At 44.2% G+C, this 16065-nt stretch overlaps 1 protein-coding gene across 1 annotated transcript in view; it reads right to left on the bottom strand.

Moving 5' to 3' along the window:
- Window positions 1-13759, bottom strand: part of TOP2A (DNA topoisomerase II alpha) — a 31720-nt gene extending 17961 nt beyond the window's left edge. Inside the window, exons 1-18 of the mRNA XM_074940676.1 lie at window positions 13631-13759; window positions 13248-13403; window positions 11741-11831; window positions 11199-11262; window positions 9841-9986; window positions 8775-8872; window positions 8176-8388; window positions 7785-7958; window positions 7460-7561; window positions 6650-6787; window positions 6329-6467; window positions 5829-5986; window positions 4453-4578; window positions 3633-3743; window positions 3431-3536; window positions 2618-2727; window positions 1253-1345; window positions 313-427 (exon numbers count right to left, since the gene is read on the bottom strand). Of these exons, the coding sequence (XP_074796777.1) occupies window positions 313-427; window positions 1253-1345; window positions 2618-2727; window positions 3431-3536; window positions 3633-3743; window positions 4453-4578; window positions 5829-5986; window positions 6329-6467; window positions 6650-6787; window positions 7460-7561; window positions 7785-7958; window positions 8176-8388; window positions 8775-8872; window positions 9841-9986; window positions 11199-11262; window positions 11741-11831; window positions 13248-13403; window positions 13631-13663 (2173 nt within the window). The 5' untranslated portion in view covers window positions 13664-13759. The remainder of the gene's footprint in view (window positions 1-312; window positions 428-1252; window positions 1346-2617; window positions 2728-3430; window positions 3537-3632; window positions 3744-4452; window positions 4579-5828; window positions 5987-6328; window positions 6468-6649; window positions 6788-7459; window positions 7562-7784; window positions 7959-8175; window positions 8389-8774; window positions 8873-9840; window positions 9987-11198; window positions 11263-11740; window positions 11832-13247; window positions 13404-13630) is intronic.
- Window positions 13760-16065: the final 2306 nt, after the last annotated feature.

Here is a 16065-nt window from a genome sequence, read left to right on the forward strand (position 1 = left end):
TTATTGGGAAAATGACATTTGCCTTAGTGATCAGTACAATACTGTGCACTTACAATGCCTTTCAGCTGAGGCCCCCCAAGTTATTTATGCACTTCCCCCGCCCCAAGAGGTGGGTATTAGTCAGACTAAGACTTGCCCATGGATATAAAAGATTCAACTCCAGATCTGAGACCAGAACCCAGAACTCCAGACTCTCAGTCCCAAACTCAAGCCAACAGACTATATATTGCTTCCCTGATAGTCATGCAAGTATTCAAATACTAAGTTCTTGGCAGAACATACTAAAAACCCTACCATCTAGGAGTAACTTACCATCAACCAGGGACGGAATGGATCTCTCATTATCGGAGTTTGAGAACAGGACCAGCTCTTTGTGAATGAAGTCATTGTATGTCAGATAACTAGTGGATTTCCCATACACAAAATCCTAAGGACAAAAAAAAGATTTAACATTGCCTTAGAGCAGTGGTTCCCAAACTTGGGATGCCCCTTGTTCAGGGAAAGCCCCTGGCGGCTGGGCTGGTTTGTTTACCTGCCGCGTCCGCAGGTTTGGCCGATCGCGGCTCCCACTGGCCGCGGTTCGCCTCTGCAGGCCAATGGGGGCTGTGGGAAGCAGCGCAGGCCGAGGGATGTACCGGCCACCACTTCTGGCAGCCCCCATTGGCCTAGAGCACCGAACCGCGGCCAGTGGAAGCCACGATCGGCCAAACCTGCGGACGCGGCAGGTAAACAAACCAGCCCAGCCCGCCAGGGGCTTTCTCTGAACAAGAGATGTCCCAAGTTTTGGAAACACTGCCTTAAAGAGCTCGTACCCACATCTTCTGTCATAGTAAGATGGCCTTGCTCCAACAAAAGTCTGTTTTATATAGCCAGTTGAATCCAACTGTAGTGCTGCCATTTTCAAATGCTTCCTGCCATCACTATAAAAATGAAATTCCGCTTCCCACAATCCAGTTTAATTTACCACTTCTCTATTTAGAAAGCTATTCCCAGGGTAAGCGTTCTGCATCCAATCAACTTAATCACTGGTCAGTTGACATTGAGTCTACACAAACCAGCTGAGAGGAGTGGGCAGGAAGATGCTGCTCTGTAGCATCCTGCAAACATCCCAGTAATTGTCCTATCTCCTATTGGCCGGCTCCATGAACCTATATTATACACTGTTCTAATATACCAAAATGAAACTGCACTCAGTCCTGGGGAAAGGGAAAGACAGGAAACTGCGTTCCTCAACGTATTTAAAACCATTCACCTCTGGCAGACCATGTAGCTTCCGTTGTCTTCTGCCTTCCATGAAATTAGTCAGCCATTCCTTCCGTTCCTCGATCTTCTTCTTGCTAAAGGCCTGTAAATTCACAAAATGAAAAGAGTCAAGTTTAAGACCATTTCTACTGGGCGTCCCCGCATGGTATTGTCGTCATACAGGAACCTCAGAATACTGTCATCCGTTGCAGGGAAGATCAACCGTGCCAATGAGCTAGAAAGGACGAGAGGATTTGGGCCTAAATTCTTGTGTTTAGGAAATAGAAACGACCAAACGAGCAATCCCACTCTTATCTACTACTCTTATCAATGAAAGCAGTATGCAGGAGAGCCTGAACCAGAAGAACAAAGCCCAACACTTGCTAACAGGCTGGCTTAACAGCATAGTAAATGCAATAACTTACTCTTAGTCATAGCTAAAGCTGAAGGCATAAATAATAAGCTATAAAATATCATATTGCCTCTATAAATCCATGGTATGCCCACATCTTGAATACCGTGTGCAGAGCTGGTCATCCCATTTCAAAAAAAATATACTGGAAAAGGTACAGAAAAGGGCAACAAAAATGATTAGGGATATGGAACAGCTGCCATGTGAGAAGAGATTAATAAGACGAACTTTTCAGCTTGGCAAAAAGACTACTAACGGGATATGATTGAGGTCTATAAAATCATGACTGGTGTGAAGCAAGTTAACAAGGAAGTGTTATTTACTCCTCATAACACATGAACTAAGGTCACCAAATGAAATGAATAGGCAGCAGGTTTAAAAGAAACAAAAGGAAGTCTTTCTTCACACAACACACAGTCTGCCTGTGGTACTCGTTGCCAGAGGATGTCGTGAAGGCCAAGACACTAACAGGGTTCAAAAAAGAACTAGATAAATTGTATGTTTTGGAACAGCTTGCTTCATGGTATTGGGTAGGATATCAGAAGTATGCCTGAGCATCAGCACCCAATTAAAATGAGGCATGTTCAGAGTTCTGGTGAACTATTGTTTCAGTGAAGCTGCAGAATCCCATCTGACAGTAACGTATTAAAAAGGCCAGGGACTGGGTAGAAAGATCCTAAAGGAATATTTACTACTATGGCTGAAACCGTCAATGGGGCTCGAATGATTAGTTTCTCACGAGCTACATTTAAAAGTCTTTAGTAAAACAGTGCTCTCGGCCCCGAGATCTGCGGACAGATGAGATTCTACTGGTTGGACCTGAACTGTAGCCCAGAAACAAAGATACTTTGTCTCATGCGCAAAGGCCTCAGACCAAGTTAACAGAAAACAACACAGCACACTAAGTAACAGAATACTAAAAGTAGTAACAAGTCAGTAATTCATTCAGGTATTCCTAGTTACCAGGGTGATCGCAGCATCATCTTCTGGGCCAGAATACTTGAAGCCAATTCGATGTCTTGCCATATCTGCAAAGTACTCTTTAGCCTCTTTTGATGTGCTGGTACCCAAACCTGCAGAGCCAATACCAGTGAGTCAAAATAACATCTTGCACAATTTAAGCTACAGTTTGAAGAAATATTTCAGCAAGTCTAACTTCCGTGGTATATCCTGTAAACTTTTGATGACATGCTGCAAAGATGCCTTTATGAAAACAAACTACCTTTAAAATGCAAGGTACTTGTGCACAAATGCAAGGTATCATGAAATCCAAGAGTTAAGCGGAAGGTCACCCGCAGAAAAGTTATACATACAGTCTACCAATGACCTCCACAAATGCCAAAAGCTAGTATTTCAGGCTGACGCTAATTTCTGATCAGCCAGCTGTGTTCTGCACCAGGCAACTGGCATGAAAAGATTGTGGAATCAGAATTCAGCGTGCACTGCCATCAGTACAGAGCTGAAGGAAACAGAGCTCACTGGCTCTGCACTGTGGACAGCCAGAATAAATCCAGTGAACGAAGCAGATAGGACTGACCCCTGGAGAATGGATACCTGCAGGATCATGGCTGCATTTGGAGAGATGTTTTTCTGAACACACAGACTAAGTGACATCCCATTTAACATGGGTTTTTAGGTGCTCGCCTTTGCACATCTCCAAAGTGGTTTATTGTGCTATCTTAGAACACTTATATTTCACTCATGTATATATTTATCTGTTAATGAGAGAGCTCTTACTTGGCCTCCAAGCACTACCACACAGGGTTTATGACAAACCTTTGTAGTACTTGGTTTTCCAGGATTTGTGATTTGGAGTATTGTTTTTCCACTCTTCAAACTCAGGAATGCTGTAGAATGAAAACTCCTCCTTGTTTTTTGAAACCTAGAGGGAATGAAAATTATAATCGTGAAACCACATGTAGCTCCAGACTAACACTTTCCTCTACTTGTTTAGATTACGATCTATGAAGCCTTTTACCTTTATGATGGGAGTAATAAATTCCTCCAGAAAACGATGCCTTAGAAGAGATGGCCAGTTGTGATGGATGAAGTTAATCAACAAGCCTTTGATATGGGAACCATCTTGATCCTGAAACAGTTTTTTCAGAAGGCAGATTTTAACCAGAAGCCTGCTGGAAAGCAACTGCTCCTCAGCTTAGCAATATAGGATCCAATCCTCGGGAGATGTTTAGCACCCTCAACTCCCATTGAATCTCAGCATTTCCCGGGATCCAGCTCATGGAAACCAACCTGTGTGACTATTTGGAAAACAGACTATGATCTCCAGATTTTAGCATGGAACTTAACCAAGAAACGGGGAAAATGCTGGAAGATCATTCTTGGCCACAGAGTGCAGTGAGCTGTAGCTCACGAAAGCTTATGCTTAAATAAATTTGTTAGTCTCTAAGGTGCCACAAGTACTGCTTTTCTTTTTGCAGATACAGACTAACACGGCTGCTACTCTGAAACCTGTCAGAGTGCATCCAGGGGCTAGTCTCTTTCCAGACTTCCCAATCTGCCTGGCACAGAGTTCAGCACTACAGAGCAGCAGCAGAGGGTGAAAATACTTCCCACTGCTTTATTTTGTTTCATGTTATGAGAAGGAAGTATGATAGCCCCAGTACAAAGTGGAAACTGTTAAGAGAGTGTGATAAGAACACATGGATAACCAGAGTCAGGTAAAACAGTGCTAATAGGAGCAATGCAGATCCACCCTGCTTTATCTGCTAGCCATATTTTCTCTTGTAATTTAGTAATTTTTCTGATTTTAGGAATATTGGTCTTTAAGTGAACCTAACCTGATCTGTCATAATCATAATTTTTCCATAACGAAGGGTCTTCAGAGATTCTTGATCGTCATAGTTCTTCTTATACTGCAAACCCACAATCTTGATGATATTGTTGATTTCAGCATTTTCCATTATCTGAAAAAAGATTGCACCGGAAAAAGACTTATTTTCCAGAACACACATGGTAGTTCATGGGACACCATCACAGAGCCTAATAACATCAGCCACACTATCAGAGGCTCGTTCACCTGCACATCTACCAATGTGATATATGCCATCATGTGCCAGCAATGCCCCTCTGCCATGTACATTGGGCAAACTGGACAGTCTCTACGTAAAAGAATAAATGGACACAAATCAGATGTCAAGAATTATAACATTCATAAACCAGTCGGAGAACACTTCAATCTCTCTGGTCACTCGATTTCTGACCTCAAAGTGACTATCCTTCAACAAAAAAACTTCGAAAACAGATTCCAACGAGAGACTGCTGAATTGGAATTAATTTGTAAATTGGATACAATTAACTTAGGCTTGAATAGAGACTGGGAATGGCTGATTCATTATAAAAAGTAACCTATTTCCCCTTGTTTATTCCTTTCCCCCCCCCCACTTTTCCTCAGACGTTCTTGTTAAACCTGGATTTGTGCTGGAAATGGCCCACCTTGATTATCATACACATTGTAAGGAGAGTGATCACTTTAGATAAACTATTACCAGCAGGAGAGTGGGGTGGGGGGGAGAGAAAACCTTTTGTAGTGATAAACACCCATTTTTTCATGGTCTGTGTGTATAAAAACATCTTCTGTATTTTCCACAGTATGCATCCGATGAAGTGAGCTGTAGCTCATGAAAGCTTATGCTCAAATAAATTGGTTAATCTCTAAGGTGCCACAAGTACTCCTTTTCTTTTTGCGAATACTAACACTAACAGGGCTGTTACTCTGAAACATGGTAGTTCATGTAATTCAGAAAAACAAAGGAAAAGGCTTTGGGTCAGGCAGGCCCTGCTGATTGTGCTTTGTTTTCTCATTGAGTCTCTTTCCTCTGTTTTGAAATGTACTATTGTTCAAACTGATGTCTAGCGCTTAAATTACTCTAAGACGTTTCAAACAGATTTCACACTCCATATCACAGCTACTATCCTTCAGGCAAAGCACTAGATAGGACTCACTTTCTAAATCTGTCAGTGATGCTCCTTAATCAGCAAGACAGGTTGATGGTGAGAATAGCCTCAAATATTTATTTAAGATGCCATTACTATAGTTACATTACACTAGGTTTCCAACTAGAGTGGAATAGTCTCAGCTCAGAGCATATTTCACTACACTTAAAGCATGCCATGTCTTTCGGAAGTAGTTGTTTCCAAAGGCATTCCCACTAACCTGTTTATGAGAGGCTTCTCGTACGTTGAGCATTTTTCCACGAAGGGGGAATACTCCGTATCGGTCTCTCCCAACCACTCCCAGACCAGAAACAGCCAGTGTTTTGGCTGAGTCGCCTTCTGTCAGGATAAGTGTACAGTCTGTGGAATTCTTACTACCTAGAAAAGCAATTCATTTCTCATCAACATCTTGATTAAAAAAGTCAGCTCAGAATTTATACACTCTTAGGAAACGTGCTACCTGTGGAATGAGTAATTTTAACATGCACATTGATTTACTTGGACAGCAGTTGGCACTTGTTGCCAAAAAGTCAATAATTTCGAGAAGAGAAAATTTAATATAAACTATATTTCACACAGTTTTTCTGTTCTCAGTTTAAATAATTTCCTGTAGATGACATGACTGGATAGGAAACGGTTTTTCTCGTTTGTTTGCGATAAAGACTTTGCTACTGTGCTTGAATGAAATGACTGTGCTTAGAAATGGTCTAAAACATTTACCAGCATCATTGGCATCATCCAGTTTAGGAATTCCCTTAATCCTGGTGTGTTTCACAGCTGAGCACTTCTTATTCAGCTGGATCTGAGCTTTAAACTTTACCCAGTTTAGAATACTTTCCACAATACCACAGCTGACTGCCTGCAATACAGAAGAGCCAATTGTGGAAGTTGTCTTAACCATGACATGATATGTTAAATTATATTCTTTTCACTGATTTAACTGAAATTAGTTCATAGGTACTATATTCACTACATTTAATTTAAGAGGCAATTTCACAGGTGCCTCTAGCTAGCATGTAATTGCTGCACCTCAATACTTACACCTTTGATGAATTTTTCACTCAGTTTGCAAGTTGATCCAAAGTTCTTTGCCTGCAGAGTCATATTTTCCTTAGTCTGAGAGTCAAAGGTTGGGTTCTCAATCAAGGAGTTCACAAAAACCCACATGTGGTTCTTCACCTGTAATTAAATTTAACAGTCATGACAAACCCATACAAATGCATCTCATTCTACTAGTGTCGCTCCCAGCTGCTTCCTGACTCCTGTCTGCCAGCATCACACACTGAAATGTAGAATCTGCTCAACTACCAATCAGTAAAGGTTTTTTTTTTTTAAAATGTTACTAGATGTCTAGGATTGAACAGAATTAAAGGGCATTTTCACAGCAGTACCAATTAAGATTCGAGTAGTTGAGACAGCCAGTGAACACTTATGATTGATTTTATATTTGTTAGGATTGTCAAGAAAATCACCGGCTGTTTTGCTAAACAGATATTCTCCAAGCAAGTCATTTTCCTAGTGCAGTTCAATTCTAAGTGGGCACACTAAAACTGAAATACATTGTATACACTGTGCACTGTAGACTGCCCTAAACACATTCTTGTGTTCTGACTCCAGAGGGTGTCAGCCAAAGCTATTTTTCCCAGGTGCTGAATAAAGAGCAGATAGTTCACTAAAACTGGAAACTGAGACTTCTTTATTTAATGCACTTTACCTGCAGTATTTCCTAACTTAGTTAAAAAAAGCTGGGTTTATCAAATAAATGTAACAAACAGTATCCTACAGATTGTTGTTTCAGTTCACAGTAGCACTGCGGTTTGTTTTTCCACCATGCAAATCGTGAGATTGTACCTGAAATGGCTTTACTCCAACCCCACCTTTGTTCTTCTTCTTCACAACTTCAATGAGTTTATTTACAATCTGGTCTGCTACATAGTCAACATGCCTGCCACCCTAGAGAGAAAGGACCAAACATGAGCTCAAGCTTCAGGGAAAGGGTGAGACTATTTTGTATGTTTTAGTCACCAGCCATATGCATTGCAACTACATATAGCCTTTGCATATTAGGCAAATTAACGATTTTTCACTGATTATATACATGAAAAATGCCAAGATAAACAACACAATTAGTAACAAACCCCACCATTAGCTAGTCTAAATGTGGTTAAAAAGTTACCTTTGTGGTGGCGATGCTGTTGACAAAGCTAACTTGCTGGAAGCCTTTTTCACTTAAAGTTAAACACACCTCCCAGCGATTATTTGCCTCCTCATGGATAACTTTAAGTGCATTACCAGTTTCATCTACCTTGTCCTTCACGTAGAGGTCCACATAACTACGGAATCCTTTCACCTGCAGAGATAAATGCAGGCAGCTTGTTGACAACAGGTTCATATGAATGCTTATTAGTTCAAATGCTCCTGCTCAGAGTACACAGAAGAGTCACCCGTGAACTCCACTCCCACACTGCATAATATTTTTTAAGTTTTTGCATTATCTAGGCACAAATCTCACAGCTTACGTGGAAGGGAAACATATAGGAATTAATGCTTTTGAAACAGTCACTCACGGGCAGCCTCTTTCCATTTAGGAAGACTTTGACATCTTTCGTGCACCCAGCAATATCATACGCTCTTCGAGACATCAGTGCCACAATGTCCTTGTCCAGACTTGTCATTTTAAACTTAGACAGATCAGGTTGGAAAGTGATACAAGTATAATCTTCTCCATCAAAGTATTTCAGTTTCATTTCACCAGCCTTTCCCATATTGTCCGTCCAGGTCTGGGGAAGAGAACTTTGATAAGTTGCAAATTTCAAATACATGAGTAGATAGCTGAATTTTTTAAAACATAGGTAGAATTTATTACTAAGCTTAACAATTTAGGGAAAAACTCCCTTATATGCTGAAAATTTGTTTTTTTCTGGTCCCTTTATTCTTACTCTAATAGCTGATTTGGGATTTTCAGACAATACTTAATTAAATTTACAGGTCAGTACAGTGGCTGACTGTAGGCCAAATTTACCCCAGTTGTGACACTTGGATCTAAATAATATAAATTGCACCCGCATATTATGGGAGCAAATTGAAGGCAAGCATTCAAAAATCTACTCCTCTAGATTTACACCCTACTGAAATAAGCAACTGAAGCCATGCAGATCATTCATACCTGCTTAAACAGTTTCTTGTACTCACGACACGCAGTTTCCACTGTAAATTTGGTACTGAATATGTTGCACAATTTGGCCCCATAACCATTTCGACCACCTGGAATTATAAAGCAATCATCCTTGTGTTATGTTACTTTTTATGATAAACCCTTTAAAAAGTGTAGAGTATTTTAATAGGAATTCGGTCACTTTGGTATGACCAAAATGTGGGATAAAACACAAAGCTGCCCTGTTCGCCTGGTATGTAATCTTAAAGCCATGTTTCATTGGAATATTGATCCTTCACAGGGATTTGGCCCTTTTCCGCATCACAGTACATTATCTGCTGGAAAGTGGGGTACTGGATACTTCCTTTAATGTGGCTCTGGAGCTCAATTTTTAGTACTGCTCATAGGCAGCAGGTCTCTGATAAATTTGGAGCTCCTCCATTTCTACATTAGCAAGAAGGTGGAGCACTCTACTGTAGTGGTTTTCAACCTTTTTTCATTTGTGGACCCCTGAAACATTTCAAATGGAGGTGTGGACTCCTTTGGAAATCTTAGACAGTCTGCAGACCCCCAGAGGTCCATGCACCACAGGCTGAAAACCATTGCTCTATTCAAATTATTTTTGAATGTTGTCTGAAAGGAGTTTCCCATTCTTCTTCCTTCAATTTTTTTTTTGATCCTCCTTTCTACCCTGTCTCTACTGAGGAGAAAGAAATCCACTGCTTTCTGGGCAGCAGCAGTGATAATGACAACGATGCTGTGTTTTAGAGCTCTTGCTCCAGAAGAGCAGTGGCTCTGCTCACTGGAAGAGTGCCTTCTATAATTGAACATTCAGAACCCTCTGAAAAGGACTCCCAGCAGAAACTGAGTTTGTGGTTCAGTGACACTTGAAAAGGACTTGTGAGTTTCACTGTTGCTCAGAACAAGCAGCAGATAACTAAATCTGGATAGCTTTTGCTTCTCTGCTGCCAACTCTTGCTCACTCACACTTGGGTAGTTCAGTGAACGCACTTAGGCTGATCAGGCTGCACAAAAATATTTTCCTGGCTAATATATGGAATTTCTGACAATCTCCTACCTGTGACTTTCTTTTCATCATCATCATAATTGCTGGAGGTTAATAGCTGCCCAAAGATAAGAGCAGGTACATAGACCTTCTCCACTTTATGTTCTACAACAGGAATACCTTTCCCATTGTTCCATACACTGATTGTATTATTCTCCCTGGAAAGAAAAATGTTTTCCTGTAAAAGTGAAATTGACTGAACTGTGTTACTTGTGGAATGAAAAATGTCATATGAAGTTTTACAAATCCCTTTGGTAGATAATTTGTTCATAAGGGGCTCTAAAACAAAGAGCTCTTTATTTGCCATAGTTATATACTACTCCCCGTTCTTAGATGTTTGAAATAAACTCATTTTTTCAATGACAGGCAAACACCAAGCTTTGGATTCTAGTAGTGCAGATTGGTCATTTTTAAAAGGCTGCTTTAAAATGCTCTTTCAAGGCAATACTAACATAGGTCAGATTTCTGGGCCCAAGTCAGTTGGCAACACACATTTAAATTCTCTTGATTTACAGCTACTGCTTTTACTTTACTAAAAAGTCTTAGCAAAATTGTCAAATGCCTTAAGGCCTAAAACCTTAAACTTTTATCTCGTGTGAAATATTCTTTGGATTCAAAGTATCTAATCTATATTTTTAATCACATCTGCTGCTGAGGGAAAAAAGCCACCATTTGGCAGAAGCAAAGTTTCTGTTCAGCAACTGCAGAAACAGTCGGCAGAGGGAGCACAAGTCAACTAAATCCCCATAGTCTCAGAGATGTGCAGACACAGTTGATGACATTAAACATGCCAAATATTTGTGCTCTGTGAGAAAAAGGTGTGTGTGTGGGAAATAAATTGAAAAGGGCAAAATAGGTAGAGAATAAAGAATAAAAGCAGAGAATTGACCTGAAATCACCACTTTGTGGGAGAACCAGATTAGGGAAAACACAAGCTTTCACAGTTGGTTGATATTTGATGAGCTGGAGAGTTACATTTGGTCTAAGTTGGGTGAGCTACAACAGTGTTTCTCAATCTTTTTTTTACCAGGGACTGGCTTGCTGCATTCCTAAACTGTGTCAGGGAGATCTCAGGGACCAGCGCTGGTCAGACCAGTCATTGAGAAACAATGGGATACAACATATAGCTCTCTTTATTTATGCTACTCTAATAGAACAGCATCAGAAGGAGAAAATCCTTGAGTCCCAGAATGCTGAGCTACTTTCCCCATATTCCACTGAATGCATCCGATGAAGTGAGCTGTAGCTCACGAAAGCTTATGCTCATATAAATTTGTTAGTCTCTCAGGTGCCACAAGTACTCCTTTTCTTTTTCCCCATATTGGCACCTGAGGAGATGGGAAACCATTGAAAAATGAAATGAGACTTACGGATCAATTGTAATTTTAATGCAGGACATGTTTTTATCCCTCTGCTTGTTGTCTGCAGCATTGACTAAAATGGAGAAAGGATTGTAAATTTACCAAATTACATTCTCAGATGAGACACTTAAATTTGAGTTGCTTATAACAAAATTAAACTCAGAGTATTCAAGAGAACAAATACACAAATTCAGGAAGAGAGGCTGCTGAGAATCATCTGGGGCTTCACAGATTTTCCATGTTAAAGAGGCAGTTTTCAGTTGAGTCACACTAAGAGTATAACGTGACTTTCTTTCAAAGGACACCTTTCAAGACCTCAGAATTTAGAAACACTATCTTAAATTACCATCATACATTACACTCATTTTTACCCAACACAATTATTTATCAAACTATTCAATGGTTATTATTTGATCAACCACAGAGCTGGTCGAATGATGCAAAAGTTACGAAAATGTTGGTTACAGATTCTTAGTAAACACGTAGAGAATCCACAATTTGTTTTCAGTGGAATAAATTGCTAGCAACTGAAATGTCATCTCTCAACTTACCTAGGATTTCATCAAAGATTTTATACAACCCAGGCACAAAACTCACATCTCTGCAGCTGAGGCCCTCGTCTTCATCATAAACCCACATTTGCTGAAAATAAAGTTAAGAAACACTGTCTTTAGGTTTACCATGATTTCCTGATCTGCCATTTATATACCAAAACCACATTGCTCGCCAACTGTGTTTAAAATGTTAATGATTTTCCATTCATGTCCAGGAATTAAGTACCACTGAACAGGATCTATTTAGTACAGTGATTTCTTTCTAATGTATAGCAACATGACTATGCAAGCAAGCTACATGCATCGATCAGCTGAGATCAGTACTAAAAGACCAGGGAAAACGTGCCATTCAAGTTAAACAAAGCGGTCTGAAGCGAGCACTATTTGCCCATTTCCAGTCATACTCACTAACCCATGTAAGAGCTTTATGGTTTATAGACCAGGGGAGTGTGTGGGCAGGGAGAGCGGGGGATGCGCATTTGGGGCGCGCCATAGATACAGAGGGACCTAGACAAATTGGAGGATTGGGCCAAAAGAAATCTGATGAGGTTCAACAAGGACAAGTGCAGAGTCCTGCACTTAGGAGGGAAGAATCCCATGCACCGCTACAGACTAGGGACCCAATGGCTAGGTAGCAGTTCTGCAGAAAAGGACCTAGGGGTTACAGTGGACGAGAAGCTGGATGTGAGTCAGCAGTGTGCCCTTGTTGCCAAGAAGGCCAATGGCATTTTGGGATGTATAAGTAGGGGCATTGCCAGCAGATTGAGGGACGTGATCATTCCCCTCTATTCGACACTGGTGAGGCCTCATCTGGAGTACTGTGTCCAATTTTGGGCCCCACACTACAAGAAAGATGTGGAAAAACTGGAAAGAGTCCAGCGGAGGGCAGCAAAAATGATTATGGGACTGGAACACATGACTTATGAGGAGAGGCTGAGGGAACTGGGATTGTTTAGTCTGCAGAAGAGAAGAATGAGGGGGGATTTGATAGCTGCTTTCAGCTACCTGAAAGGGGGTTCCAAAGAGGATGGATCTAGACTGTTCTCAGTGGTAGCAGATGACAGAAGGAGGAGTAATGGTCTCAAGTTGCAGTGGGGGAGGTTTAGGTTGGATATTAGGAAAAACTTTTTCACTAGGAGGGTGGTGAAACACTGGAATGGGTTACCTAGGGAGGTGGTGGAATCTCCTTCCTTAGAGGTTTTGAAGGTCAGGCTTGACAAAGCCCTGGCTGGGATGATTTAGTTGGGGATCGGTCCTGCTTTGAGCAGGGGGTGGGACGAGATGACCTCCTGCGGTCCCTTCCAGCCCTGATATTCTGTGATTCTGTGATCCTGCATGGGGCTGCCCCAGGGCTGTACCGAACCCCAGGGGCCAGGCGCTGCACGGATGCAGCACAGAGGCCCTCAGTCACTCCAGGGTTGCCAGTCCCAGAGGGGAGCAGGATCTCCTGGCAGGTACATCCCGGTGAAGCGCGCCAGGCCAGGCCTGGGCCTGTCGTTGTTACCTGGGTGACAAACTCCACGGAGCCGATGTAGGTGTCGGGCCGGAGCAGGATGTGCTCTAGCTGGGTTTTCTTCTGGTAGATTCTTTCCACCGACAGCCGCTTCTTCGCCGCCGCCTCCTTCTTCCCTTTGCCGACTTTGGGGTTCTCGTCCACGGGCTGGTTGGGGCCAGAGAGAAACCCCCCGAGTTAGCCAGGGCCAGAGACCCGAGCCCGGTGCAGCTGGGACCGCAACGGGCCCGATGCGCCGGGCCCCGGGGGCGTGCGACGGTGAGCGCGGGGGGGGGGGTGAGGGGGGGCCGGGGGGGGCGCTGAAGGGATCCCGGAGGGAGGGGGTGTTGGGGGGGGTGTCCCGGGGGGAGGGGCGTGAGGCTTCCCCGACCCACCCTCAGCGGCGACAGGGACTGGTCCAGCTCCATGGCGGGGACTCCGGGGGGCGAAGACTTGGCGGCGGTCCCGGGTCGGTATCGTGGGTGGCGGTCCCGGCTCGATCGGTCCCGATTCGCCTCAGTCCCGGGGTGGGGGGGGAGTCCCGGCTCGCCTCAGTCCCGGTGTCGGGGGGGGAGGGGTCCCGGCTCGATCGGTCCCGCGCGCTCTGTCCGACGTTCCGTTAACGTCTGAGCCCGAGGAGCCCTTCAAACCTCCGTCCAACCCGCCCAAAGCCCTCGGCCAATCACAGCTCGCTGAGCTCCGCGCCTTCCCACCAATCGCCGCTCGGACTGCGTGCAAGCGGTGGGCGAGGAGCGGCCACCACCCACCAATCACAGGAAGCCGGCCCGCTCAAACCAGCCATTCACACGCCGAGGAAGCCGGAGAGAGGCGCGGAAGGTTTTCAAACTCCACCAATCGGCTGGGACAGCCGGGTGACTGGCAAGCGGTTGAACCAATAACAACGAAGCAGGAGGAGGGCTAGGCCTCCGGCCACAGAGGTATGGGGAGGTCAAAGGTCAGGCTCAACCTTTGACCTCTCCATGAGCTCCCACGTGGCATGAGGGGGGGCACATGGAGTTAGTGCTGTCTGGGCCTCTCCAGCCTGGCAAGGCCGGTGTGCCCAGCTGGGGGGCCCAGAACTCTGCCCTCTCCCCTGGGGGGATCCATGCCCCCGAGTGGGGCCCAGCCTGGGGGCTGGTGTGACTCATCCCCTCGCCAAAGCCGTCCCCATGCTCGTCCCCCCACAGTCGCTGCGAGCGTCGGGGGGCCCAGGGGTGCGATGCAGAGGAACCGGCTTGGAGGGGAGGTGGCGGCCGCTGATCCTGCTGGCTGGCCAGATCCACTGGCGGGCACTGCACTGGACAAAGCCCTGGGGGGCGGGAATCAGCTGCAGGGAACAAAAGATTTTTCTAGCCCCCAGGATGGGCCCCACGTCTTTATGTTTTTTTTCCGACGGACCTGCAGCACAACCAGCTCTTTTGCTGGATCTTTCTGCTAATGTGATCAGCAGTGACATAGTTAAGGGTTGTGGCTTCTAGATCATCATTATTAGGCTTCTTTGTGTTGAGATGTGGGGTTCCAGGCACATGGGTCGCAGACCCAGGAAGACAGCAGAACCCAGTCCGGTCTGGAAGATTTTCTTTTCATATGTAAGGGCTGGAAGCTTTATTTTTTTGAGCGAGACCTTAAATTCTGCAGTAATTCCTTCCTTTGCCTCTTTATTAACAGGACACCTTCTACTGTTAAAGAGAATTTTTTTAAAACATCCCTAATCTGCTTTGTCCTTTAAGTTAATTGTTTCCTTTTTGCACTTTACTCTGTTTAGACAGTGAAACCAAAGTCATCAGGGTCATGTTTGTTTTTAGGCACTTTCACCTAGTACAACTTTGTAATATTTGGCTTGTTTACAAGGCAGGGGAATGTTTAAATAAATAAGATATAATGGTAATATAAAAAATCCTGTGTCAGTCCTGATTGCCCACAGTCTTTGCATGGACCGAGGGGAGTTTTCCCGAAGTACAGACTGAAGGTTCAGGACATTTACCCACATTTCTGTCAAAAGGCCCTTAATTTATTATCTTGGGAATTAATTCCGGCACCAGCACCAGGGCATATAAGAGGTAGGCTGCATTTTCCCTGTTCAGAAGGTATTGGAGGGTCAGTTTAGCCCCCGGCACAGACTAGGACAATTTAGCTCCTCTGAGTTTGTGGCAGCCAGGAATCAGTGGGATATAGGGCTGCCCCAGCAACCCCTTCTCCTATACCTGATCTGCCCTTTCCCTCCTCCAACGCCTCCCCAGCCTGCCCCCTGCGCTGGGAAGGGGTGGGAGTGGGGGTCTTCTGCAGGTGTGGCACAGAGTCTGGTGCCTTGTGGAGAGGGCCCCTGCTCCGGTGGTAGGCACAGAGGGACCTCACCCCTGTTCTCTGGCTCCTTTGTGGCAGCATGGCCAGCACAAAGGGAGACTGTACGGCAGTGGCAAATCTGACCTGTGTTTCTGTGGTAGCTTTTACCCTGAGAACTGGCAAGCACTAACCAGGCTTTACACATGCAGGGAAGCCCATTGCCTTGGCCACTAACACTGAACCTTAGACACCCATGGCATCGCAAATCTGCTCTTGCCTGGGAACCTCTCCAGAGAGCTGCTGGAGTTCTCCTCATGCAGTCTCCCCGTCCGCTCATCTTGCTGCCTCCATCCGCTGTCCTTTGGGATGCTGGAGGTCAAGGGGAGATGACTTTCCTCCTGTGCTGCGACAGTTAACAGCCCTTTTGGATGTAAACAGTGAGGCCGTCTTTCTGTGCAGTCCAGAGTTCCACGAGGTCATAGACACAACTGCAGTGACATCATGAGACTGGATTATGCCATCTCCCCAGGGTTATTGGCAGTACTGT

Source organism: Natator depressus, chromosome 27 (genome assembly GCF_965152275.1).
Source record: "Natator depressus isolate rNatDep1 chromosome 27, rNatDep2.hap1, whole genome shotgun sequence".
Taxonomy (NCBI): Eukaryota; Metazoa; Chordata; order Testudines; family Cheloniidae; genus Natator; species Natator depressus.